Raw genomic sequence first — 26,904 nt, forward strand, 5'->3', positions numbered from 1 at the left:
ATGGATAGCACAGGGATTGTCTCTGTGGCCGAATCAACTATACAGGGTATTGACTTAGATGGTTGACCACTTAAGAAACTTGTGTCAATGGCCACCCGAATCAAGTGACAGGCATTAACTGATGCTGCCCTCAAACTTACAATGATGAGGGTGATGAGAAGTCAATTTCACAGATAACCCTTCAGTTACATGATGATGGTACAATATCACAGATAATCCTTTTGTCACATAAAGGCACAACATCAGTGATAACCCTTTTGTCACATAAGGGCCCAACATCACAGATAACCCTTTAGTCACATATGGACACAGCATCACAGATAACCCTTTAGACACATGACAGGGATATGACATCAGAGATAACCTTTTAGTCACATGATAAGGATACCATCTGCCATACAACATACCAGATAGCCCGTTAGTCACATAAGGACACTATATCATAGATAACCTTTTAGTCACATGATAAGGATACAACCTACCAAATAACCCTTTAGTCACATGATAAGGACTTAATTCATTGTATACCCTGTGAAGTCATGAGAAGACATTCCCTTGGTTTTGTGATGAGAATTCAACCATACATAACCCTGTACTTTCTCATCCCATTTTGAGTCTACAGCATCATAGATAATCCTCTGATCTTCTGATGCAAGCGTATGTGTGCATAAAATGCTGTGACATTTCTGTATGCCTGTAACACTGGAAATCCAACATCATCCAAATGGTACTGAAGTAGGCAATTATAAATGTTATACGCCATCTGATTATGGAATTTATATCAGAGTTATGTTTTGTTTTATAATTATCATTTCATTTAGAACTTCAATCAATGTTGTTTTCAGTTATTTTATTGAAATCTTTCGGGAACTGATTGGCAAGTGGCATCAAGTTACAACTATTTCAAGCAGTCAAGATCATATTTCCACTACTGATGTCTTGAAATGAGCCTCAGTTTTCAGAGAATCGATATCCAGTGTTTTTGACTCGTTAAAAAGTCACATATCGAGTAAGTGTGACTGTCATGTCTTCATATTAAAGTTGTAGCCATCACCTACATTTAACTAAGGATTCTCTGTAATACATACTGTTTGACTGTCATCCATTGTTTCAGTCCTCTCTTGGGCAGGGTTTGGTGGCCATCACCTACAATATCAAGTATTCTCTGTAATACATACTGTTTGACTACCATCCATTGTTTCAGTCCTCTCTGGAGCAGGGTTTGGTGGCCATCACCTACAATATCAAGTATTCTCTGTAATACTTACTGTTTGACTACCATCCATTGTTTCAGTCCTATCTGGAGCAGGGTTTGGTGGCCATCACCTACAATATCACGTATTCTCTGTAATACATACTGTTTGACTGACATCCATTGTTTCAGTCCTCTCTGCAGCAGGGTTTGGTGGCTATCACCTACAATATCAAGTGTTATCTGTAATACATACTGTTTGACTGTCATCCATTGTTTCAGTCCTATCTGGAGCAGGGTTTGGTGTCTGTCACCTACGGTGCCAAGGATTCACAGGTGGATTTTCTCCATGTGGACAACCTGGTCCAAGCCCACATTCTAGCCGGCCGTGGACTGTCTGAAACTAAGGGGCACATTGCTGTGAGTATGTCCATCACAAAATTAGCATTAAGATTGTATATCAAGCAAACATATAGCATAAGGAAATCTTTGTTTTGTTGTGATAAAGCAGAGATGTGCTGTTTGGATCAGCTCTTCAGGTAGGATTCATTGTAGTGTTGTGTCGTGTCGTGTCGTGGAATTATATTTAATATAATCTTCACCTCTTATGAATGTCCAGAACTAAATGCACACTTCAACCATCATAGAGATTCATGGTAAGTACCAAGTGGAGCACAGTGGTCACATTGTTGTTCCAAGTTTCAATGTAGAGTTGTCTCCCATGAAAATGCCACGATTGTGTGGTCATGGTTTGAGTTCCAGATTTTCGAATTTGTGCCACCCGTGTCTCCTATCTTAATTAGAATTTAGCCAAAGCGTATGGGTTACTTCATAAGCTCCCAAGATCATCTCATGGACTAAAGTGTCTCATCCCAAAATGATTTACAAGGACAATGTCGCTTTTAGAAAATAGCTCTGCAATTACATTGCATCTGAATGCTTTACAAGTTATTGTGACGTCATCAGTTATATGACTTGACTGATTATTATCAAGTGACATTAGTCACCTCCGTGGTAGGCCATCTCCTCTCTCTACACAGAAGGTACTGGTTTTAATATTTCCAAGCTGAAGAAGGTGGAAGAATAATTTGTATTATAAAAAACCCTCATCCTCATATCTTTAAGATGTCATATAAATACACACTACAATATAAGCTTCAAACTCATCAAGCCTCAGATAAAAGATATGTGAAATGATTCTGTGACATACCATGGCTACAACACACAATTACAACAGTGTTATTTGTTAATACTTCACAAAACTGTCCTGCCCAACAAGCTTCCTGTGTAATGAAGAATCCAAATATCCACTAGAATTCTTCTTTTATATATGTTAAATGAGCTCAAAAAGTGTAAATACTTTTTTGTCCCTTTAGTAATGCAGGGTTCGCTGTCACTGACGTGGCTGTCAGACTGTCACCATAGCCTGTCATTGTCAATTTCAGGCTGGCCAAGCCTATTTCATCTGTGATGACAAACCAATCAACAACTTTGAGTTCTTCAGACCCCTGGTAAGTGAACTAATTATCTGAAATTAACGAGTCACCTGTCACTGGTTATTGATTGAATGAAATTTCACTAAACTAACAAATTAGTATGAATGCAGGTTTTTCTTATGGAATGTTTGTGTTGGTGTGGTGTTATTGTGTACCATGTTAGCTGATGTTGTAATTTGATGCTGTCAACATCTGACTCTGTCTCCATGGCAACAGAAGGATATGGAATAACACTGCTGATTCTTAGCCGAGTTGTCCTGGGATCACTTTCACTGGGACACCAAGGAAGGGCATGTCGTTGGCACAGTATATAAGGTGTTGTCGATTACCGGCTGCAATATGTTTGAATTTCAATGTTTGTCATCTTGTCCATAGATGTAAAGCTGTGATGAAAGTCTCTTCAAGTATTGTCAGATTGCACAAAGTCATTATGGATGTTTGTGGCTCAGTGATCGAAATTCACTATGCAGTCACTTACATTGCCTGGTTGAGCTGTGAAACACTGGGTGAGGACGAAGACCCTGACTTGGTTGAGCTATGAACCACTGGGTGAGGGCGAAGACCCTGACTTGGTTGAGCTATGAACCACTGGGTGAGGGCGAAGACCCTGACTTGGTTGAGCTATGAACCACTGGGCGAGGGCGAAGACCCTGACTTGGTTGAGCTATGAACCACTGGGTGAGGGCGAAGACCCTGACTTGGTTGAGCTATGAACCACTGGGTGACCGCAAAGACCCTGACTTGGTTGAGCTATGAACCACTGGGCGAGGGCGAAGACCCTGACTTGGTTGAGCTATGAACCACTGGGTGAGGGCGAAGACCCTGACTTGGTTGAGCTATGAACCACTGGGCGAGGGCGAAGACCCTGACTTGGTTGAGCTATGAACCACTGGGCGAGGATGATGAAGACCCTGACTTGGTTGAGCTATGAACCACTGGGTGAGGGCGAAGACCCTGACTTGGTTGAGCTATGAACCACTGGGCGAGTGTGAAGACCCTGACTTGGTTGAGCTATGAACCACTGGGCGAGGATGAAGACCCTGACTTGGTTGAGCTATGAACCACTGGGTGAGGGCGAAGACTCTGACTTGGTTGAGCTATGAACCACTGGGCGAGTGTGAAGACCCTGACTTGGTTGAGCTATGAACCACTGGGTGACCGCAAAGACCCTGACTTGGTTGAGCTATGAACCACTGGGCGAGGGCGAAGACCCTGACTTGGTTGAGCTATGAACCACTGGGTGAGGGCGAAGACCCTGACTTGGTTGAGCTATGAACCACTGGGCGAGGGCGAAGACCCTGACTTGGTTGAGCTATGAACCACTGGGCGAGGATGATGAAGACCCTGACTTGGTTGAGCTATGAACCACTGGGTGAGGGCGAAGACCCTGACTTGGTTGAGCTATGAACCACTGGGCGAGTGTGAAGACCCTGACTTGGTTGAGCTATGAACCACTGGGCGAGGATGAAGACCCTGACTTGGTTGAGCTATGAACCACTGGGTGAGGGCGAAGACTCTGACTTGGTTGAGCTATGAACCACTGGGCGAGTGTGAAGACCCTGACTTGGTTGAGCTATGAACCACTGGGTGAGGGCGGTGACCCTGATTTTATAGCCTTGCTGACTTGGTTGATTTTGTCATTATGCTCCATTTATGTAGTCTTTTGCTCATGAACATCAGTCATACGATTATCTGGTCCACATTCAGTGTGAATTGCCCATTTGTTAGATACATGAAAACCACAGTTACAAAGCAAAGGGGCACAGATTATGGGTTTAAATCTCAGATTTAACGTGATTACGACCCTTGACATGTCAGCATCTAACTTGTGCTTGAATATTTCCCTAAAGTGATAAATGCCATCAAACGTAATTGACATTTTTTTCTGAAGCAATTTGCTTTCACAACTGAAACCCTGACATATAGACTGCCTTATATATATTCCACCCTGTGGGTAGGTGAGGAAAGGATATGGATCCCATCAACATGTACTTGTCATTACAAGGTGTTCTGTTACTTCGTAGATAGATGTCATCATGTCCTATAGAAGTCAGTCACTGGATTGTCTGCTCCAGTCTTTATTATTTACAGAACACATTAGCTGGAACATTGCTGAGTGTGGTGTCAACCAAAGAACATGTTCCTGCTAATACTGATGTTGGCTGTCAGCGGAGGGTATCTTCACTTCCCTCCCTTACTGTGACCTTAAATATTAACTCACTCACTCACTCACTCATGACAAGTATTTTAATGTGAAAATATCTTTTTTGTTGTTGAATAAAAGACAAAACCAAAACCAAATGTTCCATGACAAGTATATAATGGTGACATGTTTTTTCTTCACATTTAGTTTTCTACACCTCTGACTTGAGGGTTGGTTGTAGTAACCTTAAATGTATGCATACATTTAACGACAAACATCACGTTGCTGTTCGAACCTTGGCCTACCCTGTATCACTCACAGCGGTGCTGATGTTCTCATTGTGACATCAGCGTTGCTCCACAAATCACTGCCTGGATCAGTTTAACATATTTCCTTCAGGTTAGAAAACAGAAACATTTGCAGCTAATAAATTCAAACTTGTCCATTAGCCCAAGACTGCTAAATTGTACAGAGGTCAAGTAATATTCCAATGATAGTATTCCTCATTGACTGGTAGCATAGGAGGGCTTTACTTCTGAAACAGTTCTTTTATTTTCCTACAAACTGCTCTGAAGAAAGTAAGACAGAAAGCATTTGAATAGTAAAGGACTGGCTACACACTATGAGGACTAGGCTTGCTTAAAGGCTGTACTGAATGCTGATTCCATGAATGTAATAGCACTCCTATCCTTTAGCACTCCTATCCTTTGGCACTCCTATCCTTTAGCACTCCTGTCCTTTAAAGAGGCAAGTCGAGATAAGCGGATAGTATGCCAGTCAGTAATCTATATTTTTTCCAGAAATATTTATTTTAAGGTTCAATTATTACCTTAGTGACATATGCAAGTCTACATATCATGCTTCTAGCCTATGTCAACTGTCACATCGTTTTGTGTCTAACTGGGAGGCATATTTGCCCTGTCTCAGAAACCTGGCCTGTGATCATACTCAGACCTGGATCTGCCATACGCCATCTTAGCAGCAGTGAGGGAAATATTATGAAAGCCAGTCACCTGCCTTGTGTAAGTTCAATACTTGTCACATCCAGTAACGCAGAGGATGACATAATCATCCAGCACTGTTATTCCAGGATTGACCATGGTGATATACTCAGCGTCTCAACAGTTGCATTCTGAGGGGTTAAATCTATTTTATTTTATTTTCATGATTTCAAGATGAATTCCTATACCAGGTATTGATGTTCATTTTTTAATGTGAAAATTAGAGCAAAACAAATGTTCCCCAATCAGTTGCCGGGATAGGTCACGTCTCCTCATTGGAAACACACACACGCTGGAAGGATCTCACACCATGGCTTGCTACAAGATCAATCTTTACAGTTTACTTAAAATGATTACTACAAGAACTACACTACAATGTCCTGACCGCTTGTGTAAGAAGAACGCCATGCCAGCTAATGTAAGATTACTGGAAGTGTACTAGTGTCTTCCAGGGTCCCTGAACCATGTCCTTTTCCCTTCTGCCCAGTTCTTACTGTAGTGCTATAGAAGTCCTAAATTATTGTATTTGCTGTAGAAGCCCCTCCACTGCAGCAGTTTTGGAGATGGACAGTGTTCATTCAGCGTATACAAACTTGGCATACATAGATGTTTGAGGATAGTTTGTAAAAGCTAAAGTAGTTTGAGGTTTGTTTACTGTCCAGTGAACATGGAAGTAATAATAAAGGTCAAGATTAAACAATCATAAACTATGTGTTGGGTTGCAGATGGATGTTGGTTGCAGATGGGTGTTGGTTGCAGATGGGTGTTGGTTGCAGAAGGTTCAATGGTCCAAACTAGTGTGCACTATGTGATGTGTGTCTCCAGAAACCAGAATCCTGTGTTGAATTCATGCACAGCATATCCCTTCTGTATGATTCTAGGTTTGTCATCAACACTGCAAAGTCTAGATTATGTGTACTTCCTGTGTATAAAACACTTAATACTACAGATGTGTCTGCACACTGGTCATATAGTTTGAGATGTATGGTGTAAGGGAGGGAACTCATGTAAACATTCACTAAGTATTTAAGTGTGCCATGGGTTGAGATGATCTCCAGCAGACTCTTTACCTCATATGCCGGCTCAGCTCATGTCTGTATTGTCTCTGTCCTAATTTTGTCATGGTATCTCTACCAGATAAGTAGTCAGTATGAGAGGTCTGGCATTGATGATAACTGTAAGTCATTCAGGCTGCCATGTCTTTGCTGAGTTCTCATGAAGGTAAATTACATCAGTACAGTGACCGTCATTGTCGGAGCACTTCATGTATTCACTCCATTCTTCCACCATCAGTGAACACATACAGTGGATGTTTCATGTAGAAGTCACACTTTTATTAATCAAGTGACAACAATCGTAATACAGTGCAGGCAGACCAAGGGATACAACACATTGGACATTTGGATATCATCTGAGACATGTAATTTTTTTTTATGGAAAGTAAGCTTGCAGTCATTGGGCAGTACAGTCATTGCTTAGTGCAGTCATTGGTCAGGGCAGTCGTTGGTTAGTGCAGTCATTGGTCAGGGCAGTCGTTGGTTAGTGCAGTCATTGGTCAGGGCAGTCGTTGGTTAGTGCAGTCTTTGGTCAGGGCAGTGGTTGGTTAGTGCAGTCATTGGTCAGGGCAGTCGTTGGTTATTGCAGTCATTGGTCAGGGCAGTTGTTGGTTAGTGCAGTCATTGGTCAGGGCAGTCATTGGTTAGTGCAGTCATTGGTCAGGGCAGTCGTTGGTTAGTGCAGTCATTGGTCAGGGCAGTCGTTGGTTAGTGCAGTCATTGGGCAGTACAGTCATTGCTTAGTGCAGTCATTGGTCAGGGCAGTCGTTGGTTAGTGCAGTCATTGGTCAGGGCAGTCGTTGGTTAGTGCAGTCATTGGTCAGGGCAGTGGTTGGTTATTGCAGTCATTGGTCAGGGCAGTGGTTGGTTAGTGCAGTCATTGGTCAGGGCAGTCGTTGGTTATTGCAGTCATTGGTCAGGGCAGTTGTTGGTTAGTGCAGTCATTGGTCAGGGCAGTCATTGGTTAGTGCAGTCATTGGTCAGGGCAGTCATTGGTTAGTGCAGTCATTGGTCAGGGCAGTCGTTGGTTAGTGCAGTCATTGGTCAGGGCAGTCGTTGCTTAGTGCAGTCATTGGTCAGGGCAGTCGTTGGTTAGTGCAGTCATTGGTCAGGACAGTCGTTGGTTATTGCAGTCTTTGGTCAGGGCAGTTGTTGGTTAGTGCAGTCATTGGTCAGGACAGTCGTTGGTTATTGCAGTCTTTGGTCAGGGCAGTTGTTGCTTAGTGCAGTCATTGGTCAGGGCAGTGGTTGGTTAGTGCAGTCTTTGGTCAGGGCAGTGGTTGGTTAGTGCAGTCATTGGTCAGGGCAGTCGTTGGTTATTGCAGTCATTGGTCAGGGCAGTTGTTGGTTAGTGCAGTCATTGGTCAGGGCAGTCGTTGATAGTGCAGTCATTGGTCAGGGCAGTTGTTGGTTAGTGCAGTCATTGGTCAGGGCAGTCGTTGGTTTGTGCAGTCATTGGTCAGGGCAGTCGTTGGTTAGTGCAGTCTTTGGTCAGGGCAGTCGTTGGTTAGTGCAGTCATTGGTCAGGACAGTCGTTGGTTATTGCAGTCTTTGGTCAGGGCAGTTGTTGGTTAGTGCAGTCATTGGTCAGGACAGTCGTTGGTTATTGCAGTCATTGGTCAGGGCAGTTGTTGGTTAGTGCAGTCATTGGTCAGGGCAGTCGTTGGTTATTGCAGTCATTGGTCAGGGCAGTTGTTGGTTAGTGCAGTCATTGGACAGGGCAGTCGTTGGTTAGTGCAGTCATTGGACAGGGCAGTCGTTGGTTAGTGCAGTCATTGATCAGGGCAGTCGTTGGTTAGTGCAGTCATTGGTCAGGGCAGTTGTTGGTTAGTGCAGTCATTGGTCAGGACAGTCGTTGGTTATTGCAGTCATTGGTCAGGGCAGTTGTTGGTTAGTGCAGTCATTGGTCAGGGCAGTCGTTGGTTAGTGCAGTCATTGGTCAGGGCAGTTGTTGGTTAGTGCAGTCATTGGCAGGGCAGTCGTTGGTTAGTGCAGTCATTGGTCAGGGCAGTCGTTGCTTAGTGCAGTCATTGGTCAGGGCAGTTGTTGGTTAGTGCAGTCATTGGTCAGGGCAGTCGTTGGTTATTGCAGTCATTGGTCAGGGCAGTGGTTGGTTAGTGCAGTCATTGGTCAGGGCAGTCGTTGGTTAGTGCAGTAATTGGTCAGGGCAGTTGTTGGTTAGTGCAGTCATTGGTCAGGGCAGTCGTTGGTTAGTGCAGTCATTGATCAGGGCAGTCGTTGGTTAGTGTAGTCATTGGTCAGGGCAGTCGTTGGTTAGTGTAGTCATTGGTCAGGGCAGTCACTGATGTGTGCAGTCACTGATCTGGGTGGTCACTGGTCTGTGCAGTCAGTGGTTTGCGCAGTCGTTGGTCTGGGCAGTCAGTGGTTTGCGCAGTCGTTGGTCTGGGCAGTCACTGGTCTGTGCAGTCATTGGTGAACACAGTGTATAGAATATTCAGTGATGAAATAATGCCAGAGATATTTAGTTGTTTGAACTGATCATAAGAGGGTTGAAGATTCTTTACATCAAGCAGGTCTGTTAGAGGTACAGGTCAACTGCAAAGGCCATTAGCTTTAAGTTAATGTACTGACTTTGAAAGAAAATTTGAGAATGAGCGACAGTTTATGTATTAATTATCAAAATTATCCATGCTGATATTAATCATTTGAGTGAAGCATTCATAAAATTGACACATATATAATTTGTTAACTTCAAACTTACCCTGTTTGCACCTGCGATGCTATGTGATCAAATTCATATCTCTCTAATGTATTTCTTTGTTTGCTTGTTTAGAGTGAATGAATTGTACACTAACAAACACAGAACTGAATAGCTCTTTTCCCTATTATTTATGTTAATCTTGACAACTCATGTTTGGGTGATATAGAATGTAAGAAGAAATGGAATTTGTACAGTTGGTCTGTGTATAATAGATTATATTTCTGTACTGCATGTGTGTCATAAAATGCCAATCAGGTTATTAGGCTGTGCGACTTGCCGATAGTTATGTCATTGTTTCATGCTGTCAGCCTTTTGTTGAATCAAAGTAACTCCATTATTGCAATCAATGTATCTGTGTTTTATTCTCTGAAGTAGCACATGCCCACTCTCTTTAGTCCATTTCATAACAGACTTCAATGATGAAGAAAATGAAGCATACATAAAATACCCTCTAAAATCCAGAACACATCAGGCTGAAGGGATGGTTTAGAAAAGCGTATTTTCTCTGCTTTTCATGAAGTAGTTACAATCTAGTAGAGACTGTCACCATTGTCTTTTGTCAGACATGTTAACTTTCATTGATAGAGGAGATCTGATACGTAGACATATCTGGAGGAAACTTGACCTTGAGCTGATTGTACCTGACCTTGATACTGAGTGTCTGAAAGAAGTACTCCACTAGAATTCTCACAGTAAATACATGTATTACCTTGACAGTCAGCCACTGAAACAGGTACTCCTCTAGGATTGTCTCATGACGGGTAACCTGGATGTAATACCTTGAGAGTCAGCCACTGAAACAGGTACTCCTCTAGGATTGTCTCATGATGGGTAACCTGGATGTAATACCTTGAGAGTCAATCACTGAAACAGGTACTCCTCTAGGATTGTCTCATGACGGGTAACCTGGATGTAATACCTTGAGAGTCAATCACTGAAACAGGTACTCCTCTAGGATTGTCTCATGACGGGTAACCTGGATGTAATACCTTGAGAGTCAGCCACTGAAACAGGTACTCCTCTAGGATTGTCTCATGATGGGTAACCTGGATGTAATACCTTGAGAGTGAGCCACTGAAACAGGTACTCCTCTAGGATTGTCTCATGATGGGTAACCTGGATGTAATACCTTGAGAGTCAATCACTGAAACAGGTACTCCTGTAGGATTGTCTCATGACAGGTAACCTGGATGTAATACCTTGACAGTGAGCCACTGAAACAGGTACTCCTCTAGGATTGTCTCATGACGGGTAACCTGGATGTAATACCTTGACAGTCAGCCACTGAAACAGGTACTCCTCTAGGATTGTCTCATGATGGGTAACCTGGATGTAATACCTTGACAGTCAGCCACTGAAACACATACTCCTCTAGGATTGTCTCATGACGGGTAACCTGGATGTAATACCTTGACAGTGAGCCACTGAAACAGGTACTCCTCTAGGATTGTCTCATGACGGGTAACCTGGATGTAATACCTTGACAGTCAGCCACTGAAACACATACTCCTCTAGGATTGTCTTATGACAGGTAACCTGGATGCCTCAAGTATTTCAGAATTGTTGGTGATTTTATACCTGATCCAGTACCCAGTCCTTCATGTTAGTTCTTGTGGCTGTAAAGGTTGTCAGGGCCTTATGATCACATAGAACACCAGAACATTGAGTATAGTGTCCTTATTGTAATTCTAGCTGAACTGACAATGTACGGTTCCTTCAATTCATCAAGCTGTGAGTTCCATGTGCAGATATCAGAATTTGTCCTCGGTATGAAAGCTATCATATGGTTGTAAGAGACACCTTAATTGAGTAGTTGTGCCTTGGTTTATTGTACCCCAGTATCGGGCTTTGCTCTTGATATCACTGACTTGCTGTTTACAGGTAGATAGAATACTGCTGTCCTCTGCACTCAGTATCAACCCTAACAAGAAGTCTTATTGTGATTATTATTGCTGGTTTAAAGTGTATCTAGTGTGTGGATATTTGATGTATTTGGATGTGTTTATACCTATAAAAGCATCAGTTTCGAAGGTAGAGGAAGCTGACATGGGGTGAAGAGTTAAATGAAGTGCACATAAAATCTCCTGCAAGTGTAGTTCCTTCAATTATTTCAAGATTCAAGTTTATTTCACTCAGGAATTTGACTGTTGCTTCTGTTTGAATGTTGCTGCTATATATCTGCCAAATGAACGACTTGTATTGGGAAGTGATTCTTTCAAATTCAAGAGAGGTCAGAATTGAATAATCCCAGTTTAATGGCTGACCACCATTTATCGTTCTTGGTTTTAATCAGATTGATGAAAGGACAACATGGTTTGCTATTTTGTTCACAAATACAAATAAACTCAACAAAAATATAAACTTTACACTTGTTTCAAAGTAAAAAATTTGAACACTTTGGAAAATGGGTTTGAAATAACGATTGTATTAAATTCTCTTGTCATTAAAGATGTTATAGCATACAGATCATGTTATCGGTTCCACTGGAAATGCGACTACAATGTCCATGATAAAAAAATGTGAGTCACAACTTAATGAATTCATGTCAATATCGGATGTGTCCTCCATGGGTGTTCACAACTGCGTCTCCTCATGGATTGGATGATGCGTCTGAGCACAGCTTGGGGAATGCGCCACCATATTTGTACCAACATAGCACCAAGCTCCTGCAAGTTCTGTGGAGGGTTCCCAGTTCCTTACTTGACGGAGCCGTCTGCCTAACACATCCCACACATGCTCTATAGGGTTGAGGTTGGGAGATCTTCAGGGCCACTCCACGATATTGATGTCAGCATTCCTGAGGAAATTCGTTGTTAAATTGTCCGTATGAGGTCTGGCGTTATCCTGTCAGACCGGGGCCATGAGCTGCCATGAATGGCAAAAGCTCTGGAACAAGCACCTGATCCTTGTATGCTGCCACATTAAGGTTTCCCTGGATGGCAATGAGTTGGGATCAAGCATGACTGTTGATAGCACCCCAAACCATAACGGTACCGCCCCCAAATCGATTCACTTCCTATATGCAACACTTGGCATTGCATTCTCCTCGTCTTCTCCAAACTCTAACCCTTCCATCAGCAAAGGTTAATGTGAACCTTGATTCATCACTAAACACCACCCTATTCCAATCTCGCTGGGTCTATCTCAGGTGCCGTCATGCCCAGAGAAGATGTTGGCATCAATGGAAATGGGTTAGAATTGGTCCACGATATGGTTGCTGTGCATGAAAATGAGCAGAACGCAGGTGATTTTGAATGGTTTGGGCAGTCACTTGACATCCAAACAATACATTCCCAGTGGATGTGGCAGTGACAAACTGATTACGCAAATGACGTAAGACAATCTGACGGTCTTCTGCGTGTGATGTCACACATGGTCGACCTGCACAGGGACAGCCAGCTGTAGTGCCAGTTTGATGGACACATGTCTGGAGATTATGGATGGTCTTTCAACAGCATCCCATAACCCTCGCAACATCAGTGACGGACGTTCCTGTATTCAGCATGCCAATGGCATGTTCACGCTGAATGTTTGACTGTCGTGGCATTTCAAATTAACGAATAATTAACCATAAAACCATGTTTTTCTGAGATGTCACTCTACTCTGCTACCGTGAGATCAACTGCATGTGTATCAATAGGTCATGTGACTTGTGGCTCGTGGATTTTAGCGTGCAGTGCTCTCACCCTTGCTACATAGGCCGACTAGTAGAATGAATGTGTGATGTAATGCCCTTGACAATGCATTTAACCATACTCACAAAATGAACTCTATCAAGAAAATTTTCAAAACACTATTTGAAAATAATTAGTGTCAAGTTTTTATTTTTGCTGAGTTTATTTCGTCTTTGAGGACTGCAAATGGCACCATGCATGGTATGCATGTGTATCTGGCCATGATGGTATTTCAAACGTTCCATCTCTCTTATCACCTTCTTATGGGTTTATTGAGTGAGTGTCTTTAGTTTCATGCCGGACTCATCAATATTACAGCTACATGGTGGCAGTCGGTAAATAATCTTGCTTGGACCAGACAATCCATTGATCAACAGCATGAGCATAAATCTGCGCAACTGGGAACCAATGCCATGTGAGAACCAAGTCAGCGAGCCTGACCACTTGATTCCTTTAGATGCCTCTTGTAACAAACATTTGTTACTAAAGATGGGAATTCGCAAAGGGGTTTCATAATAAACTGTTATGATACATATATACATATAACATCTCACAGTGATTTGAATGGCTAATACATGAACTTTGACATTACTGGTTCTACTTTCATCACTCATTCCATTCATGATTTTCATTCAAAAGTTTTCACACCTTCTGTGAGCATGTAAAACAAAAACACTTGTATGGAATTAAATAAAATTTATTCATTCAATGTTGCTACAAGCATTATTTTCAATCCTGTAATAACTCAAGTGTCTGTAAAATAAAATCTAAGTAATAAAATAAAACGATCTAAATAAGTAAACAAATATGTCTAGAAGGTCTCTCGTGAATGTAAACAAAAATGGCATCTCCTACAAAAGTTACTGTTTTGGTCAAACTTGACGGACAGTTGACAGGAAGAGTTGTGAACATAATCAGGACATTGAAACCCTTCAGCATGTATGTTGTCAGGATTGCACAGTAACACACATAAAAAGATGAGTGACACTGTTGTATCTCGATCACTGCCACTGTCATCCGCATCCACTCAGTCCTCCCACATAAGACATATGTTGCATTCCCACTACCATCACTACCATGGTTTTTTATGTAGGGGTCAAAAGCACTTCCCAGTTTCCAGAGACTGAACACAATAAGCTTGAAATCGTCTTCATTTGAGGTTGTAGGATTTGTTTTCAGGCCCAGTTTTCAGTGGAGTCTTCAACATAAACATCAAGTCTTGACAAGTGGGAATTCCTTGCTGAGATAAGCAGACATCACTGGCATCCTGCCCAAAGCGTTTGATGTGTTATTTACAGTAACTTGTCCTCTGATGATAAACATTAAGCTCAAGGATTTGAGACATACAGTTTCCTGTTATTAACATTCATCATTGCTGTTGTGTTTGAAGCTCCTAATTAAATTCTCCCTATTATTGTTGACAATCCTATCACCAATATGATGTATCAATCCATTTTGTGCGTTTCTACATAGGAAAGAAAAACATTGCTCTATTTTAACGATTTTTTCATTTTTTCCGAACGTGGGTAATAAATAGGATACAAAACTTTCTTATCAAGTTTATGTCCCAAGTGAAATAATTTTGGTTTGTCACGAGTTTGGGAAGCTCGTTTCATATCCTATAATTCTAACCCTGATCTTCACCAGTATATAATGAACTACAGTAAAGTAAATTAACAGTGCCTGATGGTAGATTCATCCTCATCCACAGCCTCATGTCAGGCAGAACTACAGAAGCAGATTAATGTAGTGCTTGATGAAGATGCAGTGGACTCGATAGCTTCCTTCATCACCTCCTTCCTCCTTCCATTGCCTGCAAGAAGATCTGTCTATCAATCGTCAGTAGGAAGGGTCTGTGTTTTGTTTGATAATATCTGAAAGAAGTTTGGTAAATGGCCACAATAAGGTGACTTGTCCCTGATCGAGTTGATAGAAAACAAGTGTGATTGCTGTCAAGACATTTAGACTGATCCTTTCCTTGCAGATCGAGGGGCTAGGCTATCGGTACCCCACTGTGAACCTTCCCCTGACTCCAGTGTTCTACTTCGGTAAGTAGGAACACAACCAGCAGTCCTTGTCACAGCTTTGTCTAAGTAGAGATTATGTATACTGCTTCTTTCTTGGGATATCAGGATAGCATACTGGCACTTAGTTTACACAGAAACATGCACATTGTATTCCTTAAAGTGCATACAGTGTTTTTTTGTGTAGTGTATTGTGGAAATACCTTATAATTGATAGCGGTATTTTCCAAATATCTCTGTTTTCTGTTGCTGCAGCTTTCATAACAGAAATTGTCCATTCTGCCATTGGTCGCATCTACAACTTCCAGCCCTTGCTGACACGGACAGAGGTAGGTTGGTAGATGCATGATGGTGTGGAGAGATCAGTGGTGGAGTAAAAGTGGATTTTGAGTTTGTCAATTGAGTGGATGTGTACATTTGGATCATTGATTGTTGATACATTATATATATATAGTGTGTGTGTTTGTGTGTGACTTGATTGAATGAACAGGTCTGGAGATTTACGAATTTGATGATTGAGAGGATTTGTAGATGGTTTGAACTGCTTCATTGAGTTGAAGTGTGCTTGTTCACTGTTAACATATCCTAGTGAATCTGAATCACTGTGATATTGTTCTCCTAACCAGGTGTACAAGACTGGTGTGACCCACACATTCAGCATCGCAAAGGCACACCGACAGCTGGGATACAGCCCCACCGTGCAGAATGACATGTCGGGGGTGGTGCGGTACTACCAAAAGATGGGGCGTGTCTACCACAAGCCCCGGACATCAGGGCTGCGATACAGCATTGAGAATATCATCATCGGTCTACTCATTGCATGTCTAATTATGTCTTTTTTACCAACTGTCTTTCATTAGTTTTACATAGCAGTATGAACTCGTATATAAATCCATGTATTTTTAATATTAATCTGCCTTAATAGATATGTCAGAATTTTACAAGGAGTTTAAATATTCTCCTCTTGATAGCAACAGAATGGTTTAAAAGAACTTCAATTGTCACTAACATTTGACCTTGAAACATGAAGTTTTTAAGTAGTGCCTTTTAAGTGGTGCCTTTTTCTATTTGTTATTTTAATTTTTCTTGGTTTCCATGGAAATGATTTGAATTTTTATCATCAAAAAGGAGGGGTGGGCTCCTTTTCTGGAGCACAACTCATAAGCCTCATAGTATCTTTCAGCAAAACTTGGCAGATATGTGAGGCAAACCCCAAAGTGGTGCCTTTTGCTGTTTGCAGATTTTTGGCACTTCAATTTTTCTGGGTTTCCATGGAAAAGATTCAGACTTATTCTCAAAAGGGAGGGATGTTTCCTGAGCACAACTCAAAACACATTTGATATCGTTCAACAGAACTTGGCAGATATGTGAGGAAGATCTTGAAGTGGCATATTTTGCTGTTTAAAGATATTTGGCATTTATACTTTGCATTATTTCTATGAAAACGATGCGAACTTAATCTAAAAAGTCACCAAGTAACAGTCAGATGATTTGTTCTTTCAAATATGTGGGGGTCGGGGGGATATATCATCTTCTAATGACTCTTGTTGGCACCTGACGTTTTGCTCCCTTGAACAACACTGTCAGACAAAGTTCTTAGTTTGAACGAACTCTTAATGTGCATTAACTCTATACTGAACTATTTCAGTTATATGGCAAAAACCTTTCTATTATGGAATTGTTCCAGGGATTGATTATGAGTATCAATCCACACAAAAATTTTTAGTAACGTTTATTCAACCTAAAGAAACACAACTTCTGAAGATAACAATTTTGGGTCAATATTTGTGTAGATCTGTATGAGTTTTGTTACATTGTCCTAAGATGAACAGCACTAAAGGGGTAATCTTTTTGCTGGGGCTAATAAAGGCACAAGCTAAACCTGGTAGGCATTATTCAGTTGCACTTTATTTTTGTATCTCAGATTTGTCAGCTTTTTGAACCATCAACCCAACAGTGAACTATGTTTCCAGCATTGACATTGACATCACTACCTCATGCAGTTTATCGGGATTTTTTTACTAATTTTTCTATGTAGAAACATCTAGAAATATATATAGATCTATAAAACTTGCTGTGCAGAGTTGCATCCCTTATTGTCATTCCAGGATCAGCAGAATGTTGTTGGAACACCAAAGTATGTTTTAAAGGAGGAATCATACGAACACTATTTCTACACTGTAATTTGAAGTAAGTAGTTGTCAGTATAGCAGTATATACAGTCGTGATTATGATTGATGATTTTGTTTTAGTTTGTTGTTTAAGCCCTTGTCAGCAGTAGGCCAACTGAGTCATAGCAGTTTGAGAGTCTGGTCTAGAAAACAAGTACTCGACAGTATGAGCAATAAGCAGTTCTGCTACAAGTGTGATAGGTCAGAATGCCTGCCCATCTGACCATCCAAGTACCCAACCGCCTGTCTGCCCAATTGCACATCCATCTGTCCAACCAATTCCCTGCCAATCCAGTTGTCTGACCAGACAACTGGAGACCTTACACTGAATCCTACCATTATGACAAGCGAACACCTGGAGTACTAGAGCCACACTTGTGTTTATTATAAAGGGTGTTGAGGATCCAGGATGAATTGCGCAGTGTGACTTCACAGCTTCATTGTTACAGACACTGACATTTATTCCTCAGTATTATTTGTTTTTAGGTGTATGTCCCGAGACAAGCCATGTTACAATTAGTCAGCAATCCAAACTAGTGACAAATGTTACCAACATGATCATGTTGTTAGGCCAGCTGAGATGGTTGGTACATGTAATCATTTACCCATATCAGTCAATGCTCATGACATCACTCACTGGTTTGTCTGGTCCATTCACAGAAAGCCATCATACAGCTTGAATACTGCAGTGTTAAAGAACAAACATTAAGTTGACTGGGAGGGGAGGAGAGGGAATGTTGTGATGATTTGAAGTGGGGTCACCTATCAACAAATCAAGAGAACAAACGCAGACAAACAGGGCATAAATTATTATTTATTCAGGTATGTTGTTTTAGCTTGGTTTGGTCTATACAGAACAACGATCTGTGACACTTGTAAAATACACCTGTTTAACCTGAACCAAAAGTTGTACATATTGGCCAACCTGATTGGTTAAAAACAGATCTAACCAGCCCTGTGATTGGCTACAACTACAACAGGTCTCAGCTATCTAAAGTCATCATACAATGGTTAGTTGCCAGCAAAGCACATAAATATATCCACTCTGTTAGATAACAAATACTGTCTGGCCTATCCAGGGTTGGGGCTACATTGTTAACACATACTTACATGCACAGTTGTATGGTCAGCAGAGAGAGGTGGGAAGAAGGGCGGGGCCTGAGGAGGGGCTAAACTAAAATCTATATTCTATTCTTGTGTATGATGACATTTTAAAATATACAAATACTTCTGGAGTCCAAGGTCTCCATAATGACTCAAAACAAATTAAACAACACCTATAATTGGAAGGCTGTGGTTGCAGTGTGCACCAGCCATGATACATTAACATCATATGAAAAAATAGGATGTCCTTTAACTTCTTATGAGTAGTATATATATATATACAGTGTCATCACAGTTAAAACAATGAGTGATCTCTTGGATACATCTGACTTCTTTCTAGAAACCTATCGTCCTAGTGGAGGCTATTGTGAACATTTCTAGTTGAATAATGGTTTCAGAGCAAAGCACAATTGTTTACATTCTAAAAAAAGGATGTAATAAAGTACTGATAAAATCCATAACAAAATGTAACAAAGGAAAAGAGCTACCCTGACACCTTCAAGACAGAGAACATACACATGGTTAAACTAGCCCCCTTTCACAGAATATTTGGCCCATATCTGTTGAAATAATGTTGAGATCTGTTCAGGATAACCATATTTAAAGACAAGAGTTCTGACATGAAAGATTATGAGAAATCCAGCTATATAAGCAAAATATACCATGAATACAAGCACCTGGACTGACCATGATTGCTACCAAGCTCTTCCATTTGAATACATGTGCTGCACTCGATGAATGAAATATCGAACGGCCTGTAATATTTTCCTATACACCAAGCATTATGAAAGCTAGGAATTGGTTGTTTGTCATGTACATGTATTGCAATTTTCAAAATAAGTTCTTTGTTTAGAAACAGCAATAACAAAATATGACCTGTAATTAACAAAAAATTCAAGGTTTTTACAAAATTTATAACACGCACATTTCCCAAATATGGGAATGTTTATAGCTGACTAAAATTGTTGGCAGTTATGCAAGTATCTGTACATTGTGGTATATCTATATACACTCGTCAGCATATGTGTGCTTGAAGCAGCTTGGAGCATATCAACATTAACATTGAACTAATCTTCTCCCTGACGTGTATACAGTAACTGTAATTATTTGAAAATTAATATATATTGCAGCTGAGATATGATATTCACAGATGGACTGAAAAGAATAACATGATCATTTCATATAACAAGGTTACCATGACAACCAATGACTATAATCCACCTAGAACAGCTTTATTCTATACACCAAACTATGACTAGTTTGAAAACAAGTGGTTTAATATCTCGTCTACATAAAATAAATAACAAAATAAATACACAAGGCAGCAACTTCACCTGTTACACATGCTACGGATTCAGCCTGATTACAATATTTACTGTAGTTGCGTAGCGACGTTTCACTCAAGACCTAGTTTGGAAGAAAGTACTGGCTCCAACACAGAAACAGCTGCATCTCTAGGAATATCAGATTTTACTTTCCATATATTTGTATATAGATAAAAGCCAACATACCATTAGACATGATTTCTCCACCCAAACCATGAAAATAAGTCTAACAATTCTTTTTCAGCATAGCTAAAATCCCTGGTTCAGTATCTAGCTTTCTTTGGGTCACATTTTCCAATTACTGCCATGTTTTCCCACCTATACACTTAATACCACAGTGCCACCTAACTTCTAACCAGAATACCTGGACACCTGCACAGATGCCTCGACTTTAGCTTCAAGTAGTTGGACATATCCAAACATGCATGGACAGTGCTTTAGTGGGCTTTGAGTGGGAATTCCAAATGGACTCAAATGAATACTATTTGTGTGACCCAAGAATGTGGTGGTTGGCAACCCAGGACTGGTGACAGACGGAACTATAGCTCAATAAACTCACGGAACTATAGCTCAATAAACTCACGGAACTATAGCTCAATAAACTCACCCCACTTGTTCTCTTGAATTGAATTATCAGATATTTTTCTGAATATTCTCTTCACATCTGCTTTATCAGTAAACCTATTAACAGTAAAGTGTAATGGCATGTTACAGGTGAAACATAACACAACTAGTTAGCTCCTTGTTCCATCCATCACCATGACTATGGTGGTATCCTGCTGCTGACAGTATCAGTATGCATATCACAAGGTAACCTCCCCAAAAGACTTACTTCAATAGCCAAAGTAGTAGACATGCCAAATGAAGCTGCCATGGTTTTAAGTTCTATTTTGTTTTTCTCTTCATATCAACCCATACTCACAAGGTATCTCAAATATTTTATGAAATATTAGAAGCAGCAAGACCAATAAATACCCATCTTATTTGATAATGTGTGGCCACCACAAGTTTGGTTTGAAAAAGTTGGTGGGTATTTTATATCTACATCAGGTTGACATTTTTGTTCATGCTGGCTTTCACACTACAAACACAAGACAAGCAATGGTCAGAGTGTCTCATTGCGAAAATATCAATGAATTAATACTTGAGTGCAATAACTAAAAGCAACTCTGCTGCCCATTTAATGAAAATTATTACTGGTTGTGTCGGCTTCCTCTGCTGCTAATTAAAAACTGTCATCATATTTCACACCTGGCCAAGAACATTTATATACCTTTCAATTTAATCCTCTTTGTAATATTCTGTTTAATAAACAATTTCATATTCATTCCTTTATCTTTTTTGATTATAAGCAGATCTTTGCTGAGATTCAAACCCAGACTCTAACCCCTGAATTGGCAGTGGTCCATCTTGGCCTTGCAGCCTTCAATCCTTACGTAACTCCACTGGTACTGACAGTGTGCAGACTTTTGTCTTAAAAATTTACCTTCCACTCAAACAAGACTATTCATTGGCCAGGTGTTTTACAGAAATGGAACAAGGAAAATGATGGGATACAAATATTTGTTTTTGACTATTCAACAAATATTACTGAACGATAATGAAACAAAGTGAAATCAAGGACCAGGGGTTTCCTGCAGTATATCTGTAACTATTGTAGGATTCTTTGGAATTAATATCATTGGTGTAAAACTGCTGTCTGGACTCCTCACGTTTAGAATGTAACACTTTGGCCAAAACATATAACCACTGTTCCGTGTGGAACAATCTGTCTTAAAGGAGAGTTTAAGTACACGAGACGAGTCATCAATGTTAGTACATGGTTCCACCGTTTCAAGACGGTGGCAAAACGGCCTGATGGGGACGCAGAAGCGACACACAGATCCCAGCATGCATCTGTGACCTCTGCCCTCAGACTGACAGAGATACAAAGCTGTTGTACTGAGAGATATTTCTTTTCAGGATATCGGCACAGGGTCCAAGGACACGCTCAAAGCGTCCACGATCCATTTTGACACATTTGAGAGGGCCTCGGGAGACAACAGTTGCTGCTCTGGGTCGGTCCAGCAGCAGAGCTATCTCACCTGAAACAACAGAATCAAACATTAATTAATTGTTAATACTACCACTTTGCATGGCTATCATCATGAAAAGTTTTCATCAAAACTTAATAAAATAACCGTAACTAGTTGTGAAACAAATAGTACTTCCCTATCTGAGCCATGCTCATGTTCTGACAGCCCACTTTTTCCCTAACATCAACATTGTAGATGTAGAATATGCATTAACGCAGAAACCTGATGTAAATGTTTTAACAAATTTGGGCTAGTGTAATGAACTGTCTGAGGGGTAAGACTGGCTGTATCTGGTCGTAGTACCAGCTTGTCTCCAAATGCCTCGTAAACCCCTCCTACACTGACATAATACTATTCTCCTTATACTATCAATCAGTTTCTTTTGAGATAAAACTAGTGGGGAAAACATCATTAGTAACTCTGTCATTGGATGGTAAGGTAAGATAATGACTCCGGAGAAAAGGCCATCCATTCAAAGCAGGAAACAAGATTTCCAGTGACAACCTTGCCACCAGCACATCACTAATCAGTTTCATACATCCACACCAACAACAAATTGGCTGGGATCTCAAATTTCAAACTGAGGAGACAGCTGTGAGACAATTATTTTCCATACACCTTATGAGGAAAGTTATGATACCTGTCTACCTGGGCACTGCTCTTGTTCTGTAAATGATTACAAGCGTACCTATGTGGATCAGAGTTGCTCTATGTCAGCAGAGATGTGTCAAGCGATGGCAAGGAAGGACTGAATAGAGCTGTAGTTTATGACTACAATAGAAACATGGCTTCTGACCCACCACCATCTGTGATTGGATCAGATGTGTAAAATAACACACTCAAGTCAATCAGTTTCACAGCCTGATATGGTTGCAAATCACAGCTTAGACGTATCAGAATTCATAAGTTCACTTGCTCATATGCTAATTTGAACAATTTGTTGTCTAGTGTGGCTTCCATGATATGAAGCTAACTCCCTGTCTGCCTATGCTGACGGTAATCTGTACATCCCCTGGATGGAAGACTTACCGAAGTAGTCGGATGTCCCCAATCTGCCCACTTCTACTGGCTCTTCGTTGTCCGATCGTCTTTGTAAGACCGCAGCCTGACCCTACAACAGTCAACACCAATGTTTGCAAGTAAAGCTGAAGTCTGACATGTATTCCAAACCTGGCATGTAGTCATGGTCAGACGTATGTGTTCAGTGATTTTTTTTCAACTACCGGCTCTAACAACTTAGGAAAAAAAAAAGACATGAAACTAATCAACATTATATTACAATGAGACCCCGGATGCAGTAACACTATCGTTCTTGCGTAAATCCATCTGGATAACTGAACATCTGTTATCAAGGCTTTGGTGTTGAAACTTACACTTCTTGGTTAAAAATCACTTCGCAGACAGCACTGTAGTCGTGTTTTGCCAATTACAATTCACTCACTGTCATACAGGCCTACTAATCACCACCAATACTCTACTCATAGGCCAATACGTTTGTAATCCAGATTAGCAGACCTTGTCTTGTGTCAAAACATTTGGGACACTCGCACTTCATAAGATGTGCAGAAGATCAAAGCTTTGTGCAGATAAGCGAGTCAGTTTTGTTTTGATTTATTCAGTTCGTTTGTAAAATTTACTGTCATCCATTATCGATAGTCACTTTCATAAAATCAGAGATTGGTTTGTAACCACCCTTCATGGCCATTTCTTGTCATCCATCGAGTGAACATTGAACTGATTATCCATAAAAGTGTCATGTCTCCCTTCCCTGTCACTGCCTTGATGTTTAGTTAGACAGAATCTATCAGACTGTCACATAGTAATGAGTTGAGCCTAGAGACCACCAATTGAAAACACAGCAAATAAGCCTTACTATATCTGTAGCTATGTGCCATATGTACATAGCACTGTCAAATCAAGACTGAAATGTTGAACAATATTACAAAAACTGTACAGATCAATTTTCTCTACTTCAGAAGCAAACATTGGGAAAAAGATAAAAGAGAACACCAACGTGCATACAATTTTATGAGGCTTGAATCCCAGCATTTCCCAGAGATGTAACAAGTCTAAGTAAAGGTCAAAACATGCAGCTGAAGTCCATCCTGTGGTGTGACCTTTGCGTAATCAACCCTGCTCAATACCCAGTCAATAAGACTGATCGATCACGGCAGCATCATTATACCATTAATACCCATGCCACTGCCAGCCTCGCTGCTCTTTTTGCTCCTTACAATACTAGCTCAAATGCCATTACTCAGCCAAAGTTTTTTCCAAGTAACGTTCTGTCCGTATGCCATAGTAAGTAAAAGAAGTAAGACTTCAGATACATTATTTTTAAACTCTGATTAAAAACTCGGATGGTGATTAAGGCTCTGATATGATGACAGCTTGTTTGTCTTTCTCCTAAAGTACATGATAATACTACAATGATGGAGAGGAAATCTGCAAAGCACCAGACTAGATAACAAGTCTCCCAGCCACATCCTGCTGCCCTTACAAGGCCACACTCACAACACCTCCACACAAATACACTTTACACAGTCTTGAACAACCTACAAAGAAACTCCCCCACCCCCTCCCAAAAAAACCCCAAAGAAACAAAAAAAAAAAAAACAACAAAAAATAAACAAAAATAGAAAACAGTGCTTTTTCTATTTTAACCCATAACCTTCATTACAGGAGAATTCCCTGACTGGGAAGCCTGTCGAGCGTTTGTGCTGAACAAATTTATCTACCTCATGGGACACAGTCACCACAGCCCTGGCAGTGTTGTGAATGAATAAGAGGCTGGATGACATTCAACTGACAACAAAGTTTGTATGGGTGCATCACATTCCTAATCTTCAGTCCATCCCCATAACATACAGATGGACAAAGGTTCCTACCTCCAAGACAATGAAGATAGACAAAAGCTGTACAGTAACCGAGTACAATGGCTGTGGAGCATGTTGCCAAAGTGACTGAAGACTACAGACAGACAAAGCCTCTTACCTCCATAACATTGACAGTGAGTCAAAGGTTCTTACATCCACAATTATGAAGACTGTGACACAAAGGCTCTTACCTCCACAATGATAAAGACAACAGAAAGACAAAAGCTCTCGCTTATATAACATTGACACTGAGTCAAGGTTATTACATATACAATTATGAAGACTGTGACACAAAGGCTTTTATCTCCACAATTATAAAGACAACAGCAAGACAAAGGCTCTTACCGCCATAACATTGACAGTAAGTCAAAGGTTCTTACCTCTATAACATTGATTGTGAGACAAAGGCTTACCTCCACAAGTCTGAAGATTACAATTAGACAAAGCCTTTTACCTCCATAACACTGACCGAGACAAAGACTCTTACCTCCACATTGGTGAAAACTGTGATACATAGGTCTTACCTCCAATATGATGAAGACAGTGACTCAAAGGTTCTTACCTCCAAAATGATGAAAAAGTCTTCTCCTGGTTCCCCTTGCCGTACAATTTCTTCTCCATCTTCAAACATGACGGGCTCCAGGGCATCTGCAACTGTGAGACGCTCCCACTTGTCCAGGTTCTCTGTCAGACAGAAAGCATGCCCAGTAATGTCAAGCAGGCTCCCAGCTACTTCTTCAGTCCCAAACATAGTCCCCTCAATACCTGATATGTGAATCTCATTCCGATAAAGAATCCGACAATTACCACTTCAGCAGAAAGTGACAAAATTCTGATGATGCAGCATGAATATTGTTGAGTGTCACCTTACATTTCAAACATATTTACCCTGTCTAAACTGGTTTCTATTAGCAGTGTCAATATAAACTCATAAAGATTTCATCATAAGTAGAAATTAGATTCTTACCAAGAATTGATACTTTCCCAAGAAATTCTTCATACATCTTCCTTTTCCTGATTGTACTTCCCTGAAAGATAAATATTTACAGTTAAATTTTCTACATATAAGCCATGGTATAAATGTTCAGGTTTTCGACTAACAAGGTATTCATTGTAAATATATATATTCTTAATGAGCAATGTACAGTTGTTGTGGAACTTGTCAACATGCAACATATCAACAGAATATATCTGCACTGTGTCAGTGCCCCATGATTGTCGGCAAATATTTGCACAGTGATGGAATACAGTCATTGTACCACAATGACAGAGTACACTCAGTGTACTAACATGATGGAGTACAAGGAGTGTACCACCATGACGGAGTACAATAAGTGTACCACCATGACAGTGTATACTGAGTGTACAATGATGGTGTACAAAGAGTGTACCACAATGGTGGAGTAAAATGAGTGTGCTACAATGATAAGACAAGGAGTGTGCCACAATGACAGCTCTCACCATGAGGATCCTCCTGTAGCTGTCCCGGTCTATTCCCCACAGTTTCACATCACTCTTGGCCTGTAACACATAAGGGCAAATGTTTAGTCCACTTGAAAAACAAGACTATATATAAGCAATGAATGGCTTTGAATATCATTGATTCCAGATACCACAACCAAGTCCTTGGTCAATAATACAATTGAACAAACATACCACAGGGTTTAAGACTAAGAATTACTGTGACAAAGTAATAAGCCTCATCTTCATGTCAACCTCATCTAAGTACTTGCCTGCTATTGTACAAATCCTTTAAGACTGGGATACCCCACCTTATTCAATGTATTATGGATCCAAACAGAAATAGGAATTTAAAGACAAAACTACATTTTGTTTTGAAAGAGACTAACAGGTATTCAAGGACAAATACATAATCATTTGAAACTATTTTGGCAAAACTTAAAAAAAAAATCCACATTAATTTTCCAAAATATCTGCAAAGCCACCTTGCCAACAGCTACAAAACTCTTTATTTCCATTCCAACAAGCATATTTCCAGCCACTATTACCTTTTTCAAAACCAATTACTTTTGACCTCAGGGGCAT

The 26,904-nt window shown here is 40.5% G+C and overlaps 2 protein-coding genes across 3 annotated transcripts in view; one reads left to right on the forward strand and one right to left on the reverse strand.

Annotated features, from left to right (window-relative positions):
- Positions 1-17,388, forward strand: part of LOC137283505 (short-chain dehydrogenase/reductase family 42E member 1-like) — a 268,204-nt gene extending 250,816 nt beyond the window's left edge. Inside the window, exons 7-11 of the mRNA XM_067815044.1 lie at positions 1,475-1,612; positions 2,638-2,703; positions 15,268-15,331; positions 15,563-15,636; positions 15,934-17,388. Coding sequence (XP_067671145.1) covers positions 1,475-1,612; positions 2,638-2,703; positions 15,268-15,331; positions 15,563-15,636; positions 15,934-16,167 — 576 coding nt within the window. The 3' untranslated portion in view covers positions 16,168-17,388. The remainder of the gene's footprint in view (positions 1-1,474; positions 1,613-2,637; positions 2,704-15,267; positions 15,332-15,562; positions 15,637-15,933) is intronic.
- Positions 17,389-18,272: 884 nt separating this feature from the next.
- Positions 18,273-26,904, reverse strand: part of LOC137283473 (cAMP-dependent protein kinase regulatory subunit) — a 162,281-nt gene continuing 153,649 nt past the window's right edge. For both annotated transcript variants that reach the window (XM_067814989.1, XM_067814988.1), the window contains exons 7-11: positions 26,320-26,379; positions 25,826-25,886; positions 25,421-25,542; positions 23,012-23,093; positions 18,273-21,991 (exon numbers count right to left, since the gene is read on the reverse strand). In XM_067814989.1, the coding sequence (XP_067671090.1) occupies positions 21,819-21,991; positions 23,012-23,093; positions 25,421-25,542; positions 25,826-25,886; positions 26,320-26,379 (498 nt within the window). In that variant the 3' untranslated portion in view covers positions 18,273-21,818. The remainder of the gene's footprint in view (positions 21,992-23,011; positions 23,094-25,420; positions 25,543-25,825; positions 25,887-26,319; positions 26,380-26,904) is intronic.

Source organism: Haliotis asinina, chromosome 5, assembly GCF_037392515.1.
Source record: "Haliotis asinina isolate JCU_RB_2024 chromosome 5, JCU_Hal_asi_v2, whole genome shotgun sequence".
Classification (NCBI taxonomy): Eukaryota; Metazoa; Mollusca; class Gastropoda; order Lepetellida; family Haliotidae; genus Haliotis; species Haliotis asinina.